General features: G+C 44.8%; 1 protein-coding gene across 4 annotated transcripts in view; it reads right to left on the bottom strand.

The window, feature by feature from the left end:
• Nucleotides 1-22,551, bottom strand: part of LOC143338963 (PH and SEC7 domain-containing protein 1-like) — a 62,925-nt gene that overhangs the window by 25,418 nt on the left and 14,956 nt on the right. For 3 of the 4 annotated variants that reach the window (XM_076759892.1, XM_076759891.1, XM_076759890.1), the window contains exons 2-10: nt 17,087-19,587; nt 16,542-16,659; nt 15,467-16,013; nt 14,691-15,158; nt 8,916-9,110; nt 7,773-7,853; nt 6,851-6,963; nt 5,640-5,698; nt 4,015-4,104 (exon numbers count right to left, since the gene is read on the bottom strand). In XM_076759892.1, coding sequence (XP_076616007.1) covers nt 4,015-4,104; nt 5,640-5,698; nt 6,851-6,963; nt 7,773-7,853; nt 8,916-9,110; nt 14,691-15,158; nt 15,467-16,013; nt 16,542-16,659; nt 17,087-19,309 — 3,894 coding nt within the window. In that variant the 5' untranslated portion in view covers nt 19,310-19,587. The remainder of the gene's footprint in view (nt 1-4,014; nt 4,105-5,639; nt 5,699-6,850; nt 6,964-7,772; nt 7,854-8,915; nt 9,111-14,690; nt 15,159-15,466; nt 16,014-16,541; nt 16,660-17,086; nt 19,588-22,551) is intronic. The other variant, XM_076759893.1, reaches the window with a different exon arrangement.

The following is a 22,551-nucleotide window of genomic DNA, read 5'->3' as shown; positions in this document are numbered from 1 at the left end:
ATGAATTCAGCCTAAACAGACTGTCGTTCAAAACACCTCAATCGACGGATGGAGACCTCCACCCGCTCAGATGCACGGAAATTAATCAAAGTCTACAACAGAGTTTTCAGATTAAATATGAGAAAACACAGCAAAAATCCAGTTCACTACTTGGTCAGACCAGCATCTTTAAAAGCAGCTATAATCAATATTTCTACAATAATATCAACAGATCAAATGAGTATGTGCCATGTGAAAGGAGTCACATGACAGAATAAGCTCTCGTGTGAGATCCCATCAACCTGTTTTTACGCATCTTTTCACAGAAAAAACTCAGCATGCTGCAAAGTGTGCAAGAGAGGGTTGAAAAGCAAAGCTTCACACACTCAGTTCAGGGGATTGCTCAGTTCTGCTCCTCTATTGTGGTGGTAATGGGAAACATATCACATGGTTTAATCAAAATAAGCTGAACTGGTGAGAAAGAGTGGAGAGCTGAGAGGGAATAATTGAGAAAAAGGAAGAATCAGCCACAGCTGACAAGAGTTATTGAGGAAGATAAATCAAGCAAAAAAGCTAGAAAACAAGACAAAGAAAAGAGAGGAAGAAACCGATGAAGAAAGAGGGAGGGTAGTCTACCTCAGAGAGAGAGAGAGGACTATCGAGGGGTGTCATGGGGACGCAAAGTCTCTCTCATTATTTTCCAGTCCACCAAGCAGCTGATTTCTGTTTTAGCTACAGGGCTCAGTGCTGCTGTCCCTCAGAGTACAGCTTCAACATCTGGCACAGTCTTAAATAATCACATTGCACTGTGCGTTATGATGGATGTCGCACACGTTAATGCACAGCTTTGACTTTATTTAGCTTTCAATGAATGCAAACTCTCCAAACTCTACACGTCACACTCCAGCGACTGCCTGAAATGCATCATAAATTCTGCTCTGCCATGAAAAACACCATAATTAGTTAATAATTGCTATTGAGTTTGTTAAACAAAAGTTGCATAAATCATTTTATGTGACATGCAATTTTGGAGAGAAACATTTGACATTCAACCGTTATTGCAAAAGTTGCTCAAGGGTGTTAATACTGGACAAGAGTCTGCAGCCATGCTAGCAGCTGTGTAAGGCTGCACTCAGGAACAGTGATGCTTTGAGCTAAATGCTAACCGTCAGCATGCTAAATGCTCAAAATGATGTTAACATGCTGATGTTTAGCACGTATAATGTTCACCATGTTCACTGTCTTCTGTGTGTTAGCATGCTGATGATGACTCTTGAGGAAAAGATTAATCCATCCTGCGGTTTTTAAGATATTTCAGTCTGGATGAAAGTGGTGGAGCAGCCGACAGACACTGCCATCCATAGCGGCCTGCTGTTAGCATGAACACAAACATGCACCACTTGCTGCTGTGCAGTCCAGCAATAAATAAGGATCTGATCAACGTACTCTTCAAGAGGCGATCACTCTTCTTTTCAACCTTGTAAACACCCCATGATTTTCTGCTGTACTTGGGTGAAAACCACTTTAAAACAAGAGATAAGGGAAGCAAAAAGGAACAAAAGGAGAGAAGGATGGAAGAGAAATGACAGGATGATGTGATGCCTCCATGATACTGTGGCTAAGTGGTGAGAGAGGAAACCAGTGTGCGGAGACTGGGACAATGTGTGAGATATGCAGCACATTTGTGTTTGACTGTGCAGAATGTGCAGCACCAAGCAGATACAGAGGGATGTCTCAGGCTCATTCCTAATCTATTTACAGCACAGACAAAAACAGATACCAGACTCAAAACGGGAAATGGGAAAGCAAGAAAATGAGGGGAGGAAATGAGGGATACAAGGATGGACGAGGGGCTGGAATGGCAGTCATTTTGTTGCAGGAAAAGATGGAGTGATAATAGAGAAAAAGCTAAGACAGGAACAAACAAGGCAAGGGGAGGCTGCTGGAGCCAGTTACATCAGCTTCAACCGCAGCTACAACCTAAATGTTTACTAAGAGTAGATTTAACCTTTACATCAACTAACTGCCAAGTGTAACTGCGCCGTAGCTAACTGAGCCAGGTGACAAAACTAAGCTAACACATTAGCCACATCACGCAGTGTCTGTTGAGGTACTTTAGCTGGGACTCGCTGATCCGCGGAGCAAATACGATGTGATTGTAAGTGAAAGATAAGTGAAATCAGACAGTGGCTTGTCCTGACGAGACGACCTGTGTCAACCAGCGATGACACGCAGCAAGGCGGCGCCACTGTGCTACATGGGAAACAATGCGACCATTTTAACGTCATTTATCGTTATCGTCGTTCAGCTTATGTCGCTGCAGCAGAAGCAGAGATGTTATCTTTGTTACTCGATGCATTTTTCTTCTTTGTCAAAACCTGCAACTCAACCGCCAACAGTCGGGTCCGACTTTGGAGCGTGTCACGCTAGTAGCAGCTAATGTAGCCTCAAGCTGCTCATCTCAAACAGAAATGGTGACTTCCTGTTTACGTAGCTGATTGCTTTTACTGTAATTGGACACTGCTGCATTCATTTCCCAGTAACCAGTGTACACATACTGAGATCTTAACCACCAACCATTACAGGTTCAGAGTGAAATTCTCTCTTTGTGTGTGAAAAGTTTTTCTTCCTCTGGAAATGTAACTGCGCTAAGAAATGGACTTCTTCATGGAAAAATGAATGCAGTGACAAATAACTGATTATATGCACATAAAGAGGAGCGTTATCTTTGTTTCCAGACAGACTTAGGAATCATTTTTTAAACTTTTAATAGTGCAGCCTGATTTAGTGAATCACTTGTTTGAAACTTCCCAGTAAGACCTTCGAGAAGACATCATACTCCAGCTTAGCGATGGATTTATAATAGCTGGCGCAACACAATCCAGGGAAGAGACAAAAGTAGAGGACAGAGAGCTTTAGGAAAGAGCGGAGATGATAGATCGGGGTGGAGAAGAAAGCAGAGCAGGACTGGGTGGAGGTGAGAGTGGAGATAAAGGTGGCTGTGAGACACAGTCTGGAGATAGACGTTAAACTGCAGCGGAGCTTAACGGAGCCAAGATAAGGAGCAAGTGAGAGTGGGCAGGCAGAACATTTCTGAGGAAGAGACAGAAAGAGAGAAAAGAGAGTGTAGCTCGAGGGGAAGAAAGACGAGAGTCTCATTGAAAGAGAAAGAAGAAAAGATGGTGGAAAGTGGAGGGCACGATTAAAAAGACTGTTCCTGGATCTGTACAAGCATTAATAAAACAGCTAATGCACGTCTGCGGCACTGTTTCTTCTCCTCGCTGCCTCGCTCTGCTCGCGGTCACATGGCCGCAGCATGGATATTATCTGCCCTTAATATCACACAGCTTTTCATTTCAGAATTCATTCCCGTCATCTCGGCAGACGGACGTGGCCTCGCTCTCCCTCGCTCATGCATTATAAATACCCCATTACAACTTGTTGACTTGCACTCTGGGGCCCTGTGGCATGTTGACGGACCACTCTGCAGACAAAACTAATCAACGGCATCATCATTAGGAGCACCAATGGACAGGCGGCCTGCACTGATTGGGTTATTTCGCCACATCATGTGGCCCCGGGCCCCCGTCTGAACCCTGTCTGATGGTTCACGATCTATTGCAACCAAACTCAACTGGGTTAAGCTAATAGCCTAATCTAATGCTGTTGAAGTCACGCACAGATGCCCTCGGGGTGGCTACGTCTCATTCCCCTTGTCTCCAGATCACATAACAATTAGTCTTCCAGCCTGAGCTGAAGCCGGAGTGTACCAGGAAGTGGCGGGCCCAGGCAGGCCTCTGATTGGAGGCCTCTGGAGATGAGGTGAATGCCAGCTGGCAGTGAGCGCAGGCCAGACAGCCAGGCTCAGTCGCACAGATCTGAGGGACAATACAATGCTGGCACACACAGTCTGCTCGCTCTCATTTGGTATTATGTGTGTCTGTGTATGACAGCATGTGCATGTGTGCGTGTGCGTGTGTGTGTGTGTGTGTGTGTGTGTGTGTGTGTGCTATTTTAGACTTGAAAGTAGCTTACTTTAAGCAGATCCTTGTGAAAATCTTGGCCGTCGTTCAGTCCTTCCAGGTTGCCAATGAACTGTGTGCACGACATCCTCTTGCCAATGTTCTGAAAAAAGAGAAATGAATTCACTTTTATTTCATACTAATACTTACACATTCCTCACGCTCTTTATTTAACACTAACTGCCTCCTTGATGTAGTCTATTTCAATTAACTCAACTGAATTTTTGTTCAGTTTCTAATTAATTTTAAGGCAAGCACCTTTCTCTATTTAAAGTCCTACATGCTGTCTATGAAGAGCTAATACAGACTGAAGCCTCTTTTACTCCTGAATTAAATTAATGATTAATTGAAAGAGCAGTTAACCCCAATCTCTCTGTTTTGGACACATTTCATTGTATGTTAACATATTTAAAAATGTGATCACATCACTGGCTGGACAGATTCAAACAGAAGCAATTTGGAAGTCAAATAAAAAGTAAGTTAACTAATTAGCCAATAATTTGTCACTAATTATTCAGTAGTGTTTGGAAAGAAAAGGTGTAATAATGATGATAGTGATGGTCCTAATTAGTGCTGAAATGATTAATAGAGGCAGGTATGGAACAGTTTTTTGGTACTATTCCTGTAGTACTAGCCAATAGCACTGATCATTGAAAGTATGAGAGTACCAGAGGCTGACTTTGAAAGCCTGGTCAGACTCTTAACTTTTATTATAATACTTTAATCAGAAAAATCAAAATAGCAAAATTTAGATTATTTTTTGAGGCAAAATACAACACTTAAGAAGTTTGACATCATCTGTTAAATTAAAAAAAAAAAAAGGTTGCAAGAAAAACACAAGAAAAGTACAGAATGAAGCTGAAATTTTTATTTCTGGTAGTATTAACAATTTAAAAATAATATCCAGTTTAATTAGCCAATTAATCAACTACAATTACAACTGCAGCAATTTTGGTAATCAAATGTGAGGATTTGTTGCTTTTTCTTTGATTTTTCTCTGGTTTTAAATTAAACTTTATACCATTCGTTGGGCAAAACACACAATCTGAAGCAGCCATTTTGGGCTTAGAGATATTATAATGTGCACTTTTCACAATTTTCTTTTGTTTTAGAAATGACGCTTTGAATAATCAAAACAATGTAAAAAGTCACAGCCTGTGTCAATCAGTCCCTTCTCTCGCTGTGACAATCGTGATGAGTTGAAACTCTCCTGATTTACTCTTCCCTGAAGGAGATGATCCCCATCCCGTCACCTCCGGAGCCACTTTAATTAATCATTCATCCGCAGAGCTGTACTATCACCGAGGAGAGCCGCCAATGGCCCAGATATGCAAAGGGAGGCTCTGACTGTAAAAGCAGCAGATTAATGATGGTGAAAGAAGCTCAGCAGGCAGACCTGCAGACCAAGATCAGCTGGTGATCAGGTCAGAGTCTTATAGTCCCAAAACTCCAAAGTTAATCAGAAGGGCCTTTGAGGAGAACGCAGCTCTTAAACTTCACCTTTTATTTGTTTATCCTTTGCCTGAATGAACACACCTGTCTGCACCTGCACACTCATTGTACAGTTTATACAGATGTACACACACACACACACACACACACACACACACACACACACACACACTATGCATTACTCACCTGACCATGCAGATCAGTGTTCAGCAGCATAAGGGCACAGGTGAGAGTGTGAACTGCGTCTAAAGGATAAAAACACTGAGTTAGCTTGATCTGCAAAATGAGACATCCTCACTTAGAAATAAAACTACTTTTACTGTCAAGTTACAGACACTGAAATGCATCATGACATTCCTTTTCATTAAATTAGCTAAAAACATAAAACACAGACTTGTTCATACTTAAAGTAAACAATGCTGTATTTATAGATGCTGTTAGCTTTTACTAGGCTAGCACTGCTGTTACAACACAAAACAGATGAAAGAAAATGATTAAAATATGATGACTAGTCCTCTTTAGGTGTTGACCATAATGTAAATGAATCCATGCTAACTTAACAGCAGCTGTGGACACCCAGGAGTCAAAAGTCTAATTATCATAGAGCACTTTTATGTTAGCTAACAACGTTCTAGCGAGCTAACCTGAGCTAGGCTAACCCAGAATGCCTCTCTGATGGGTAAAAAAAAATTTCAAGATGCTACTGAGTGTACTAAAATTAAGTGAAATCAAATTGAGAATTTCTATTATTTTAAAGTTTTGGATATCTCTTCTTAAAAGTGGAGATTTCATCAGCCGTGTACAATTACTGACATATCATCACTTTTTAGGTTAATATGATGAACGTCTTGGCAAAAACTTCCATCAGTTACATTAGAATTCATTTTGAGTCGTGTTTGTGTCCACCTGATGAATATAAGTCCAGCGTTCGGCATCTATTCGTTTTTGGTCTCTACCAGCTCCTGAGGGAAACATCTGGCTCTTCAGCTGCTAAATGTTCCGGCATGTTCACCAGCTAGCTAGCGGCTAACTGTGGCTACCTGCAGTTTAGTGGTGAGCAGGTAATAAACCATGCATCGCTGCCTGGTGTGGCATAAAATAACTGGATAAGAGTGGTGAGAGTCAGGAAAAGAGACAAAACAGTAAAGTTGTTAGCTCTGCAGCTAAACCACCAGCTGACAGTCACAATGAAGCCGACGGGAGCTGCAGATTCAGCTGATGATTCTCTGTTCATCACTACGAGCCATCGCTTTCACATAAAGATTCACATCGTTATTATTAAACATCACTGAAAACTGCTTTAAGGATGGCCGGGTGTGTGAAATATTCAGGAACATATATATTTTTCTCAGTTTTTTCATTGCAGGTGCTTTGGAGCACTTCTCTGCAGCACTCACCCTCTGATGGTAGGACTCTTGGGTTGCAATTCAAGTAACGCTTAGAGAAGTGTGACAGCACCCTCTCCCTCTCCTGAGTCTCCCCCATCAGGGCAAACTGCCGGAGGAAAGTCCTGCAGCCACAAACACAGCAAATCCTTCACAAGCACTTCCATTACAGGTTAAAGATGACTGTAACAAGCATTACTGCACACCAACACACAGCGTTACATCACTGTGCATGGTCTCCATTTTCTCATCAAGATGTTTTTTATATGGAATTACAAAACAGAGGCTGTGAAAAGGACACTTTGCATTGTTTACTGCATTATATTTATCAGACAGCTGTGCTGCAAGTTATAAAATATATTGTAAAATTTTTAGCTTCACTTCAATCTGCTGCAACATTACAATGCTGCTTAAATGTTCATGTGTAATGATCCAAAGGCATAAGTGTTATAATCACTGCTTCTACTTTTGATGCTGCATTGATCATGTGTCTGTACTTATACTCCACTTGAATATGTTGAACTGTGTAAATGTTAAGGTGAGTAGAAAGTACTTAAGGATAGATGCTCAGGATAACTATTATCTGAATAAATAGAGTATCTATGAAACAAAAGGAACACAGTACAAACCTCTGTTAAACAATATAATTACTGTGGATACTGTAGACAGTCAATCTAAATGCAAGACCAAAGCTGCCCTCTAGAGGGCAGTGTTTCACAGTAGAGCGTATCCACTACATACCAACAGGGATGAAATTAAAACATCTACTTTTCATCTAATTCAGGCCAAATCAAAGCCACATTCCTATTTTCTTTTTTTAGAAATAGAGACAGTACTATTATCTGCCTGACATACATTTGTGGCAGGAATGTTTTCACTGTATATGAGAAATATATTGACTGTATTTAAATATGTTTGTACTGTGTGTTCTCACCGCAGTGCTTGGTCAAGAGCGAGGCCCGTGAAGTTGAAAAAACTCAGATACTCCTCTGCTACCATACGGCTGAAGTCATTACTGTGGACAGACAGACGTGAAAAGAAAATAAAACGAAGAACTTAGCAAGAGAAAAAGTAACATAGGAAGGAGAGGCAAAAAGCAAAAAACTTCAGTGAACATAAAAGCGCAACATGTCAATCAAAATTTAAAATGCAAGCTTTCTCAGCTCGGTGAATGCCTTCAGTTTGGGCTGTCAGTCAGTCAGTCAGTCAGTCAGTCAGTCAGTGTGTACTGGCACAGTCAGCTGCAGATGAAGACCGGAGGCCAGAAAAACAAAAAAAAGAAAGAGGAGATTCACAGGGTGCATCTGTCAGAAAGTGGAGTGGAGAGGGAAACCCTTTAATCCCAAATTCTTTCTCATCATCACGAGCAGGCAGCTGACAGACTGATGGGCTGATCGAGCAGCAAAGCACCGGAAGAAAGCAGATCTCCTACAACACAGCAGTTTGTAGGCAGAATTTAAACTGACATACAGTAAGTGTGCAGGAAACTGAATGTGCACTGACCCTGATTGACCCTTGTAGATTAAATAAACATAAGAGAGGAGTAGAGAGGAGCTACACTACAGTTTAAGAGTCCTTAAAATGATAACTGATGATAATGATTCTATATATGGCATTCATTGCTGCTAGATGTCGCACTAGAGCACCAGCAGATCAAAGGAGCTGTTTCTTTGATCTGCTGCATGACCTTAATCTATGTCATGCAATTATAGGCTTGCTAGCTATCTTGCTAACGCTAGCTTAAAGACCGGCTGGACCCTTGAACTGCACTTCGCCACCTTGTTTTTACAATGCTTGGGAGGTCATGCTTTTCATCTTTTTTTATAAACACGGGGAAGGTCAACATGGACCCTACTAATGTGCAAAAATCACACATCTAGAACATTTTGTAAGTGGTTGCTCAGGTGTCAAGGACAGCCTTGACAAGCAGGCCTAAGTTAAGTGTAACTAGTCTATTTGGGGTGATTGCCTGGATGTACGAGAAGAGGCAAGGGAACAGTTATATCACATATGCAGGATTACCATACGTGTGACACTTAAAGCTGTGCAACAACCCAATAACTCTCCACCAGCTCACTTCTTGCTGAGGTGGCGCGCCACATCGGACTTCCTGAAACCATCCAAGTTGAAGAGACGTTTGGCCAAACGTTTGGCGGCTGCCACGTCGGCACGGTGACTGCCGTTCGTGAGGGTGTCGCTGCTGCCCAAACCCAGCCTGTCACTGAGGTCCTGGTCCAGCTCCGAATCTGTCGCCAGACGGGCCTTGTCCCTGCTGAGAGGATGGGGGGGTCAGAGGTTGAAGGGAAGGTAGACAGAGAGAGGGATTAAAGAGATCAACAGAAAAGGATGTGAAAGATGGGAAATGAACATTTTGGTTCAGAGAACCAGGAAAGTGGAAATTATAGAGATTGGTAAATAATTGAAAAGGAAAGAGAGAGAGAGATAAAAGGAGGAACAAAGACTGATGGTGATATAATAATAAAACTAATAACTCCAGTATTTCAATAATTTAACAATACTAATATCTGATCTCTGCAGCACTGATCTTAAATCAGTTTCCAGCTGTAAATGCATGAAGGGGAGATGGAAACAGTGAGGCTGATAAAAAGAAAGCTAAATATCTGTTCAATGAAATAAAACATGCATGAATGGTGAGAGGACAGAGAAGGATGATGCATTCAAAGACATATAGACAGCAGACAAGACAGCGAATGAAACCCATATTCTACATTAATTTAGTAACACGTGTAACAGAACATATGAAAATCATTTCATATTCAAACATTTGGCATGATTATACACTCTCATAACTGCATTCAAAATCTCTTCTTCTGCCAGCTTTCTCGCTTTCTTGTTATCTGCTCCTAATTAAGCTCCTTCAAAGCATTAGCCAGTTCAGAAGTGCAAAAGTTATTACATCTGAATTATTCCGTGATAATATTTTAAGCATGTTATGTCACGCTGAGCAAAAAGAGAACTACTTCTCTGGCTTTGCCAGACGACGTATGACAGAAACGAGGTCTCTGGGTTCAGTTACTTAGAATTCGACATGATGCTGACATTTGTCGCTGCCGTCGAGAGCTGTGTGACAATTCTAGTCACGCCAGCCGGCCAGAGAGTCCAACAGCTGAGAGTCGTATTCAAAAAAAGCCAGAAACACTTCCTGAACAAGTGGAGCTCTCATTTGGATTTCTCAGCATGAGGAACAAGCCAACAAAACCCACAGTCCCAGGGCTTCGCTTCCCACACTTACATATCCTTAAACTGTCAACGAGTCAGGCAGAATCACACCAGAGCAAACAGTAATTAATAACCCGAGCTGACGGGCTACGAGAGCCAGAAGGCTTCATAAAGTACACCAAGACTGTCGACAGCCAGGTAAATGCTAACATCAGCATGCTAGCAACATGTTGATGCTAAGCAGGTATGACGCTCACCATGTTCACCATCTCACTCGGTTTAGTGTTAACATGCTAACATGTGCTAATTATCACTAAACACAAAGTACAGCTGAAGCTGATATTTAATCACTGAAGTCAGATGATCACCATAGTTGGTACGATTCACCCTGAGGGCGGCGTGAATGTCTGTCATGGCTGTCCGTCCAACAGATGTTGAGAGATTTCACGTTTCAAAGCACAAATGTGAAGCTCACAGTGACGTTAGAGTGAAAGTCAGCAGGATTCATCCTCTGCGGACCATGACTGTCTGGACCAAATTACCAATCCATCAAGCACATGTTGAGATATTTCACAGGATAAACGTGAACTTTGACCTGTAGGTGGCGCCAGAGGAGAGCTCAGAGGTCATCAAAGTATATCAGAGTTCATCCTCACATCCACACAAACGTCAAACTCGTGGAGGCGCTGCAGGTAAAGTCAGACCAACACTGCAGCTTTAAGACAGGTTTGCAAATATACTCATCACCTAAAAAGACTATTTGAATTTTCCCTCTGGCCGAACATGATATTCAAACACTCTGATTCACATGGCAGACAGGTGAGACGGGTTCCTGGGCAGGACGTACCTGTGGCAAGACCGCCTAATCGACAAATACCTCTCCTCTCCAACTGCTGAAGCGCCATGGCAGCAGAAGACAGACTGCGTCCTCATTGGCGTCCCCTGAGCGGCACCTCGCCTCAGACTGCTCACCCGGCTGACCCCTCCCCTCCTCCTGGCCTCGTAACCTGAACGCATCACCGTGCAGCCCGGCGAGAGGCAGCTAACGCAGGGGAACACCTGTAGTCGCTCCCAGGAGGCCCGAAGACTTGGACATTCCTCTGCTCTGGTTCTGAGGCTGACTGAGACTTCATGGGTCCCCCTTCTCTGTCCTCCACTTTCTCACTCTCCCTCTGTGTTTGCTGTCATCTGATCTTCGCAGCAAGATTCCTTCCCCCAAAGTAAAAGAGCTGTTTGTCCTCCGGTGCCTCTCCTTCTCTGTCTTTTTCCCTCCGAGTCTGTTGTTTCTGTTCCCTCTTTTCACTCCTCCCTCTCTCTCCCTCCCTGTTCCACTGTGTAAACTCTCACTGTCCCCTGCTGACCTTGGATTCGAAGCATGGCATGAAACTTGGCTTGTCTATTGCCTAAAAATCGTCCTCCCTGCCCCTCCTGGCCTCCATTCATTCCTCTCTCTCTCTCTCTTTGCATCTCCAGTTACGCACACTCACTACATCCATCCTTCGGGTGTTGTACAAATTGTGGTCTACCTTGTTTCTGGCGTGAGCTGTTACACACCTACAGAGAAAACAAAGATATGAGGTGTCAGGTTTAAACTCGATATCTGTCAGGTGTGTGCTGCTAAACTGTTGCCTCTACACCGTAACTGCCCAGAGGAAAGAATAGGTGGCTTTGTCAACGTGCCTGGCCATTGTAGGGTCTGTTTACAGCAAGCGCTTCATCAGGGCCTGCAGGAGTGTTCATAATCAAAAGATTAAGCCGGCACTCTAGTTTCGGGCTCTGCCACCTGTTAGCATTGTCTCATGGAGAGCCAGCACAATGCAGAGAGGTCCTGAGAGAATTCCTGGTGTCAGACTCTGCTTTCACGGTATCCCCACATAACTGAACCCCCTCTCAGTCCACTGGGCAGCTCTGCACAATGAGCCACTGTCTAATGATGCAGACCATATGAAAAGGGTGATGCGAGGGAAGGAGGGGGGCGAAGGGGAGCGAAATTCCAACTTTTATCAAAGTATGGACAAGCCCTCAGAAATATTTGTCTCGACGTCTCCCTCCTGGATTCCACAGCTCCGGGGCTGCCAGAGTTGGGCCGGTCGTAAAACTGTGATAAGAGTGCAAAGCAAACATTTACCTGAACAAACGCAGAGTGATTTGGTTCTCACAGAGAGAGGAAGTCAAGAGGAAAATACGTGTTTATGTTTAAAGACAAAAAGCTCTGTTTTCTGCTTAAGCAGCCGAAACTTGAGACTGGATTTCTTTTTGTGACACACACGCACAAGCACACACACACACACACACACACACACACACACACACACACACACACACACACACACACACCCCTGTCCCTGCTGCTCAGTTAGCCACCTGTACTAACACTCCTCTCAAACCGCATGTAACAGCATGATTGTTGTCCTCTTCTGCCACCTAGTGGTCAAAGCGACAAGGTGACCCTGTGCAGTCACTCTCCCTCTGCAGTGCTGTCACAGTAAGTTAGGATGACATTCACACAGCCGGTCTACCTCACCGTCACACATAACAGGTGTAGCAGTCATTTCCCCGTCATAGCAGTGACAGATGGACTGTAGCTTTCTGCCATAGTTTAAATCCATCCCATATCGTGCAGTAAGGATGTAAAATGGTTCAGGAAAGCTGCAGCTTTGCTGTGAATGAATATTCTGAGCACAATGTCGAGACAAAGCATTCTGGATATGAAACAGTCTGTTGTATTGCAGGTGGGAGTCTGTGGAGAGTTAAAATGAAGTCTTTGGGACTCTGACAGTCAAGGTGAGTCTCTCACTGCTGCAGCAGCCATCTGCCACTGTCTAACACGCACACACACACACACACACACACACACACACACACACACACACACACACACACACAGAGTAGTGTTTCCATCACTTCAGAGGACATTACCCTGACTTTCATTCATTTCCTGGAGGCTTACCTAAACATTACTACTAAAAGCCTGACCCTTAACCCAACTTTAATGCAAGTCTTCATCCTAAAATTTGATGATTTACATTTTGAGGATTTGTGTTTTGCTCCCATAAGTCCTCACGATGTGACCGTACACAAATTCATGTCCCCACAACACGAATAATACAGGTCTGCACACGCATGCCAGCATACACTTCAAGTGTACAACCATCCAAAATCACCTACAGATGCTTGTGCACGCACACACACATGCACACACACAGCAGAGGGACCACAGGCAGCCTTGTGGCGACCTTCACTTTCAGCTGCTGGGCTCCAGAATAGCACTGCAGCACTGCTCTGCACAAGGAGAATGACACAGACTGAGACGCTCACTCGTCTGGAGACTGACAACAGTCCATTAACGGGGTTCTGACCTTAGAGAGGAATCAATCAAAACTGCATTAATACTGAATTAACATATAAAACTCCGTAATTTATAACTGCCTGTGATGCTCTTTCAACAGTTTATTTAAGGAAAACAGGTTGACATGAGACCAGGTTCATTTTGTGTCTTTCTATGAGCCCAAACTGATAAATTACTGCACGCTGCACACATTATAAAGATAGCAGCCGCAGTAAAGAGATGTATATATGATATACAGTATGATGACACTGCTGAGACTGTACCCTCATGTACTTCCGTGTAAAGATAAATAGAAAAAATAAAAGAGAGCAGAGAATGATATGCAACAACAAACATGACCATCACCCACATTCTTGGTGAATCACCGAAGCATGAGCCACCTGCGGATCAGCTGTTGCATCGTCAGCTACGTGCTTCATGTCTGACTGAACAGATTATGTTTACACTGGAGCTCTGTAGATTATCATAAAGATACAAACATGTGTTTCGGCAGGATACTATGGTAACCTGTTGCTGTAACAGTCTCCACTCTTCTGGTTTACACCAGATGTTTGAATCCCAAAGGTGGTGGATGGGGTTGAGGTCACTCTGTGCAGCCCAGTCAAGTTCTTCTGCACCAAACTGGGAAAACTATTTTCTTTATGGTTTTGGAGACAGGAACGAGGAAGCTCACTATTGTCTAAAATATCACTGTATTTATTTACAGCCCCCAGCTTTCTCTGCACTGTAAATAAGGGGCTACTGTATTAATAACCCCTGACTAACATTATTCTTTTCTCTTTACTGATAAGTTTGAGTTTACAATGAAAGTAACTGTGATTCTGAATTTAAAGCTGCTCTAATCAATAGTTCTATATAAACAGTAAAATGGATGGGTTGTTCTGCAGTTCGTCTATGCAGTTCTTCAGCATCTTTCAGCATCTCATCAGCATCTTTTCCAGCAGCACATCATCTGTGAACTACCTGTTCAGCACCAGACGGCAGACAGAAACGGTTTCTAACTGGCTGGTGAACACAGTGGAGCCTTTAAAGAGCCAGATGTTTCCGTCTTGAGTTGGTGGAGACCAAATTGGAGCTAACAGTGGAGTGAATACTGATGTTTATGTTGCTCTCTGTCTGCTGGACGAGTAAATAAAGAACCGTTTGCTAACACATTCACCATTAACAACTTTTTAAGCTAGCACTGCCAGCAAGTTAACTAAAAAACTATAGATGAATGCAGATTTATTACCCTCCATTGGTTTGGTTCCTATATTACACGTCATGTATTCCACATAAGCACAGGTACATTTATCATGGCTACTTGACGAGATGCTAACTCACCTCGGTAATGAGAAAGAAATGTTGCTGTACCAGCTGCTCCCCAGCTGTGCACACTCTCCTCCTCTGGGCGGCGTGTCGTCTGAACCGCTGCTCAGCCTCTCGCTGGACGGGGCTCGGGTGGCGTCCGAGTCCCCGGTCATGGTACAGATAGAATCCGAGAGACTGGGCCTCTCGTCGTGTGCCAGCGGGGCGAAGCTAAGCTGCACGATCTGCCTGGCGCTCTGGCAAACCGGAGCATGGATGGCAGGGGTTAGCGTGGGCAGGTCAAAGGTCAGGACCGTTTGGGTGCTCGAGGTCAGCAGCTCCTCGCTGTCAAGGCTGTTGTACGATGTCCCTTTGGCTCGGTGAGACTCCATGATGCTCTCGAAGTGGCGACTGAAGGTGTCCTCTGCAGCGCAGCGAGGACCAGAGACCAGGATGGGGGATTTCAGAGCCGGGTGGTGGTTGTCGAAAAACGTTTCCATTGGTCTGTGCAGAGAGGGAGGGTTTTAGAAACACTGCAACAACACGTGCTTCCAAAGAAAAACTTAAATGTGTTAACTGAGGAAAACGAGGTTCCAGCTGTATTTTCATTAAGTCCGTCTATGCCAGAGAGTTGTGATTTATTCATGAAAAAATGCCACCAAACCTTTTTATCATCTAAATAGGTTACGAGCGAGAGCCAAATTCAGATCAAAATATAGGTCAGGGGAAAATCCTGCTTTACCACGATGTTTGGGAGCTGGTGTGTGTTTGGACGAGCGTGTGTGACTGAGTGTGTGTGTGCTGATGTTCACCTCTTCAGAAGGTGACCGAACACCTCCGGCGCTTCCTGAGCTGCATACTGCTGCTTCCTGTTGTCTCCTTGCATCCTCACACTGGCCCAGCTCACCATCTCTTCCTCTTCCTCCTCCTCTTCATCTTCCTCTTCCTCATCCTCCCGACCCCGTCCTCTCTCATCTACCACCTCCCCATCTGTCCTCCCATAAGTCAGACCCCCCAGCGGGCTGCTGCCTGTCCCCGAGGTGCCCTGCACGCTGCGGTTACTCCCAAACGCAGAGTCGCCGTCATCCTGCTCAGCCAGCAGCACCTCGTCGATGTCCGTCTCGCGGTAGCAGCGCAGCGGAACGGCGTCCAGGTCGGTTTCTGAATACTTCAGCGTTCTGCGAATTATGCCGGTTTTGGGCGAAGTCCCGATGACGGCAGGGGGAGGGGTCACCAGTTCTACCTCCACATGCTGCACCTCGTGATTGGCAGAAAGCAGAGGAAGGGAGGAAGGGGGAGTCGGGGTGGGAGACTCGCTGGAGTTACCACTGGGAGGAGCTGTGGAGGTTTCCAGAGAATCTGCAGATGGAAAAAATCAACTCAGTATTTTTTAAAAATGTGGTCGGCACTCTTATTTTTGCTATATTTGCTCATTCCCTGTTGTAGCTGCACAGGAAGCACTTTTAGATCATTTTCTTGCTCTAATTGATCCATAACCATAATTAAAGGCCTGGGCTAAGGATCAAACCTCAATACTTTTTTGAAAAAGGCAAAATAATTTTCTGAAACATCTTGACCTGTAGTCTCTAGACAAACATTACTCAGTCAGGAGGAAATAGTGCATTTGCTGGGCACTATTTTCAGCAGTGGATTAATCCACATTTGGTGCTCTAGTGAGTATTTCCAGTAGCAGGATGGTGAATGTGAGACTGAGTCATAATAGATGACATAGTGGGTATAATGAGCTATATGTCACACAGGAATAAGATATGATACTGATACTGACATGTTCTGTTGTGAAGAATGAAGGAAAAGGAATAAATCCTCCATTCTGGTGTAACATGAAAGTGCAGTAACTAGATGAAATGGAGGTGGATGTGCTCTCACTTTTCTCCCCCCTGCTAGCAGCCTCCTCAGCAGGGGTCCCGAATAAAAACTCCCACTTGGCTCGCGCGATCCTCTGACAGTGAAGCGATGGCACAGGCACTGCACAGCCACTGTCCGTCTGAAAGACACACAAAGACAAACTGGAGGCCAGCTCTGCACTGAGGCATCAAAGGAATAGTCAGGCATTTTGGGAAGTTAGATGAGATCAATGCCACTTTCATGTCTGTGTGTTCAGCACAGAGCCAGAGCCAAGAGGAGGTTAGCTTATCTTAGCATAGAGACCGTAGACAGCTAGCCTGGCTCTCTCCAAAAATACATCTACTTTAGAGCTTAATTGTTAACACATTGTATCTTGTTTGTTTTAAAAGTGCCAATGTTGCAACTACCGGCGTTATGCTAAAATAAGATAAGCTAAGCATCTTCTGGCTCTAGCTTAAAACTAGGTGTGTCACCGTGAGGTTGCCAGTTAACCAAGTCACCAAGTTAAGTATCAACATGTGTGTAATTTGTAGCTTTGTGGCTTCCAAAGTTCAACCAGTGCCCACCTGTATTCCTGAGGTGGCGGCCCCGGTTTCGTTGCTCTGGTGGCTGGACTGACTAGATTCAGGGGACACGCAGTCCCTGTCCCCCAAGCTGCCCGTCACCCCACTAGAGCTCCGCGATGACGACCCTCCCATTGCTCCATTCTGCTCTGCTTCTGGAGGCTCTTCTACCCTCTGCAGGTGTGGCTGCTGCCCTGCCCCAAATCCCTCCATCTCATGACCCTGCCCCTCCTCATCACAACCCTCATCCTCTTCTGGAGAGTCCAGCGCAACTGGTCCGAGAAGCAGGATCTCTCTCCTTCTGTGCTCAGCCCGTTTCTGCTGAGCTGTAGGACTGAGCGGCCTGCAACGGCGGCTGGATTGACGATCAGAAGTTTGGTCATTGACAGACACAAATCCAGGCTCAGGACTTGGCCTTGGGCTGTTCTCCACCTGATTCCCCCACTGCTGCCTGGATGTCCAGCTGACTGGTGTCTCCTCAACACTCTGATTGATAAAAAGTCTGCGAGCAAGCTCGGTGCAGTCCCCTCTCCCAAAACAGCTCAGGTCTCCTCTCTTGTCCAGGCTCGGGGACCAGGAGTCTCTGGTGTACTGCGGGAGCTGACGCCGATGCAGGGTGGGGGTATCTGGTGCTCGGAGCTCTGCTTGGAATAGCCTGGGGTCCCTCATGGGTGAGCTGAGTTCAGTGGGAGGGTGAGAGGGACGGAGAACACGTGAAGGAATGGCGGGGGAACTCTCGGCCGCTGATAGGATTGAGTTCTGTTGCTGGGACTTTTGAATGCAGTCCTCCTGCTGTGTTTCATAATTATTATGGGAGTTTGTTTCAAGCGAATGTGACTGTAAGATAGAGTTTTCAGGCTGGTGACAGTCTGTGTTGTCAGTTGCTGGCGTGTGTTGGTCGTTTAAAGGGATATTCATCTTGACTGTTTGCTTAGACTGTTGTGCATTTGAAGGTGAATTGTGAAATTCTTCAGAGTTTGAGCCGCCTGCAGACTCACCTAAAGCATTGTGCAGTGAGGACCTTCTTGCCTCTGTGAAAATAGAGGATACTTTGGTAGCCTCCTCAGCTAGCCTGCGGGCCACTTCAGGGCTATGAGCCGGAGAGGAGGATTTACTGTCACTTAACTGGTTCAAGCCCTCAATTACATTATTGCCAAGTTGGAGGATTGCTCCCTGTGGTGAAGTGCTCCTGTTACACGTCCTGTGAACATGTCTTTTTGTGGCTGGACTACCTGCCACAGCTTTGCCCTCTCCTGACCAGGGTAGAGGGCTATGGGACTCAACACAGGACTGGGGCTTTGAGTGAGGAGACTGTCTGTACTGGGAGGATAGCTGGTCGGATGCAGGGCTCCGAGGCAGCCCACAAACAGCCTGGCTCCTCTGTGCGAGGTGGTCTTTGGGGTTTGCGCTGATGTTCTGTCGCTGCACAGGAGACCCAGCCCAGGACTGACAGCGTGGCTGTTGGTTGTAGCGTGAGGATGAGGTGTGCTCAAGTGCATGGGCTAGTTTAATCCTCAGTAAAGGGGAGCCAAACTCTTCCACAGCCCTCTGGGTAGCTGCCCTGCCGATGGGATCCAAGGGTGGTTGGCGAAGGCTGGGAGAGAACGTCTGCTGGTGACTCCCTGGAGATTGGAAAGTCATCTTAGGACTGGAGCTGCACGATGAATCCGGACTCCCGAACCAAACTGGGTCGCTGAGCCTTTTACAAACGTGAGAGGGGGTGGACCTTTCCTCTCTGGTCCTTGAGTTGCGTGGACTGTCCAAGGTCTTCACATTGGACTTCTCAATGTAACTGAAGGTGACCACAGACCGCTTACCATGGGTGAGCTCTTCCTTGTTAAACCTCCGGCAGCTGGGAGATGTGTGAGGGACAGTGACCTTTCCTGAAGAAGTCAGCGGTGGAGAGTGGCCAGCAGACACTTCGTCACATGGTGCACTCCAACGCTTGCTGACGGTAGGGGAGCTGCTGGCTTGCTGGAGCTGAAAGCTAACAGTGTTTCTAGATGGAGACTGGCTGTGTGTGCAGTCCTGAACCAGACGGTGAGCTGTGGAGGCCTTAGAGACGGTCTGGCTTGCTAGCTGAGACAGGAGCTCTGCAGGACTGTCCTCAACAGAATGCCCCTGAGCAATCCCTTCATTCTCTCCAAATTCCCCTTTCCCTCCCTTCTGATCTGGGGCAGACCTCACTTCCACATACAAATGAAGGACTTTTCCAGACTGGGACATGACCTCCTCTCAGGCCGTAATGAGGACAGAGAAACAGAAATGGAGCAGAGAGTGTCGAGACAGGCCGGAAGAGACAAAAAGCAGATCTTCTTTGTCCTCCTCTTCTATTTGTTGGTTTGGTTTTTGTTTTTCTGCTGGTGGTGAGTGTCAGTTTATTTTTAGACGGTCTTTCTTCTCCCTCCCGGAGCGTCTGTGTGCAGAGCAGAGACACACAGGCTGAACGGCCAGAGGACAAACATGCCCATGGGACACCTCCAACAGCTCCCTATTCCTCATACCTGTGAATGAAAGAAAGGAAGAGTTGCCATCTTTTGCATCCTCAAATAACTCTAAATACACACAGGATTGTCCACTATTTATATAACTGTGTTACAGTTCTTTACAATTGTCTGAAACCATGCCAACATTTAAGGACACGGCTGGTGTTATGCTACACTTTCTCTTATGAGCTGCACTCATACTTTCACAAACCCATCACAAATACATAAACATGTAAGTAATTTTGAAAAACAGTTGGGCACTGCAGTTTTTTGCAAACATTAAAGTGTCTACAGACAGAACGCGAAGCTAATTTTAGAGGCAGCACCATTACATAAGTATAAAGTCAAAGAGTGGACTTGGACATATGTGAGTTCACCTCGGGTGACACCAGCTGATGCAAAGAAGCGTCTGCAAGTTGAAAATGATCCTGGTGAGTTCTGAGATGAGTTGTTACGTAAACACACACAGACACACTCCACACACACTGGTCGCTAGCTAGCTACAGCTAGCATCTGCTTAGTCTGTATATTTGCTATTTGGGGTGACAAACAGGCAACAATACTCCAGAGGTTCACGAATAAAATACAAAACACAGAGACACAAAATTTTCTTTGCATCCTGTCTGAACACATCTGACTTCAAACAGGAGTAAATGGAACATTTGTTGGGGACATTTTCTTCTGGCAACCTGTTCCATCAAGCCCCATAAATAACACAAACTGAGGCTGTCTGACGTATTAATTGATTCATAAGAAAATAAATAACAGCGCGTTAATCCTTTATCTTTAAGCAGAGTAACAGCGCTCTCTCTGCCAAAACAAAATGCTATAGCTAGCCAAAGAACGGCAGCAGAAGAAGGTTGAGCACCTCAAAATAGCGACAAGGCAAAAAGATGGTAAACAAAGAAAACTTTGCAGCAGGTCAAACCTTAATCCACTTAATTCACACCTCTTTTAAATCAATACAAATAAAGATGCACATGTTTAAACTTGCTTAAGGCCAACTGAAGGCATCCTGCTTCATTACAGCTGCGGCACTACAAAGGCACCGCTGTTACTGTTGGACTGAATCACGCACTCACTTGACATCAGGCATATCAGGTTTGTCTAGATTATTGTACACTTGGCACATATCAGATAGAATCCCAAAGCTTCTACCAGTGTTTTAGACTTTTCACCTGTCAGATAATGTGCTTTAAGTGGGTTTAACTGCATTTATGTCTTCTTTTGAAAGAGACTTGTCATCTATGTGTCGGATCGCCGCATTCGGACTTCATGTCCAGTTCAGACGACTGGGACGTCTGCTTTGTTGTTAAAGGTCATTTTTTCTATGAACTGCTCTTGGTCGGACTTTTTAGAATTCTGAACTTGTCTACATACGCTGACACCCAGGACATGCATGACTTCGTTGGGCGTAAACCTGTGACATAACCGTACCTTCAGACAAACCGCCAGGTCATTTTAGCCTGTTTTCTCTTGCACATGTTATCTTCTGTGAGATACAGGTCGTATCGTAGTGAGGTGATGAGCCATTTCTTGGTGTCAGAGAGAACATGAGCTCATCCTGCTGGGAGCAGAAGCAGGAAATTATCCCTCACTTCCTGCTCTGCTATCTGACTCACCATTGATAAGACGTGGCAACGGCACTTTATCTAAATTCTGTATGCCACAATTCAACGCTCAGGATTCAGTCACAAATGAATCTATTAGAGGGATTGACTTTGTGATTGTGAAAGAGGCTCAAATGAGTCATGGAAAATCAGATTAGCCTGATCAGATTTTATTTTAGGAATCGCTCTGACATTGATGCAGCAATGATACCGAGAACTTCCTGTATGCAAAAACTATTCCAAAGATTAACAGCTTATGTAGTTCAACCTACATCTGTCAAACCTCAGTTCACTGACAAGTCAAACATCAGATCCAGGAGCTGCTTGATCACATCATGCACCAAACTCTTATCAGAAATGTCTTTGTTATTCTGTGCTTAAATTCTGAGCTCGAGCCTCTTTTTGTCTTTGTTGAGCTAATTCCCTCCGCGGTTACTCAACTCAACCGAGCTGAATTCTTTCCAATTATCACCCTTCTGTTTAGCGTTCATGCAGAACGACTTTCCATGCCAATAATGCCTCAGACAACAGAGCTGTGCAGAAGAAAAAGTCACTCAAACGAGGATGAACTCCAGACTGCTGCCAGCAGCGACAGATTGCAGTTGCCTTATGGTAGCAGTGGGAGAGAACGCGTGTGTTGAAAATTGAAGTTGACAGAACAAAGAGAACTTGCGAGAGACTTGGCATGCGAGGCAACTTTCCCTCCTTGACCCCAACTGATGTTTCTGCCCTCGCTTCAAAGAGACCAAACCCAATCTCACCGATCTTTTCAGCCTAACAAATTCTCCTCTCAGCTCTTAATTATTTCATCCAGCCTCCCTGCATGCGGTCGCAGCGACATTTGTTAGGCTGTTAGCTGCAGTTTTGACCCTCACATTCAATGACAATCTGATGAAGACTTTGTCTATTCATCGTGGACAAGAGCATTAGCAAGGGCCCTTCATTTGAAATGCAATAAAAATGTTTGTCTTTCTCTGCCTCTAATTAGCAAACAACTTTTACTGCCTCTCCATTTGTCACACTATCTTTCTGTCATTTTCACACCTCGGAGCTACTGTTCCCACAGCGCCACCATTCACAAAAAAGCCCTTTGTCCAGTTGTTGGTGGCTCCGCGGAGTCCCATTGTTTGTAAAGGCGTGAGGAAGACGGTGTGGCTGCGCCATGAATGTGACAGAGGTGGTGAAAGGATGAAGCCACTGAGCTGATGTGAGGATGTAATCTGTCATCCAAGAAGAGGAGTTTCCCATTAATCTCTGTTTTAGTCCGTTTGTCCACACCAAGCTGCGTTTTTCAAAAAAAGCTGCATAGAACAACAGAGACAGCTGAAAACACACTTGCATTTAGTGTGTATGAGGACAACAAATCTTGGAA

Source organism: Chaetodon auriga, chromosome 20 (genome assembly GCF_051107435.1).
Source record: "Chaetodon auriga isolate fChaAug3 chromosome 20, fChaAug3.hap1, whole genome shotgun sequence".
NCBI classification, from domain to species: Eukaryota; Metazoa; Chordata; class Actinopteri; order Chaetodontiformes; family Chaetodontidae; genus Chaetodon; species Chaetodon auriga.
Note: the sequence above shows the minus strand (reverse complement) of the source record. Positions and strands in the feature narration are given on the sequence as shown.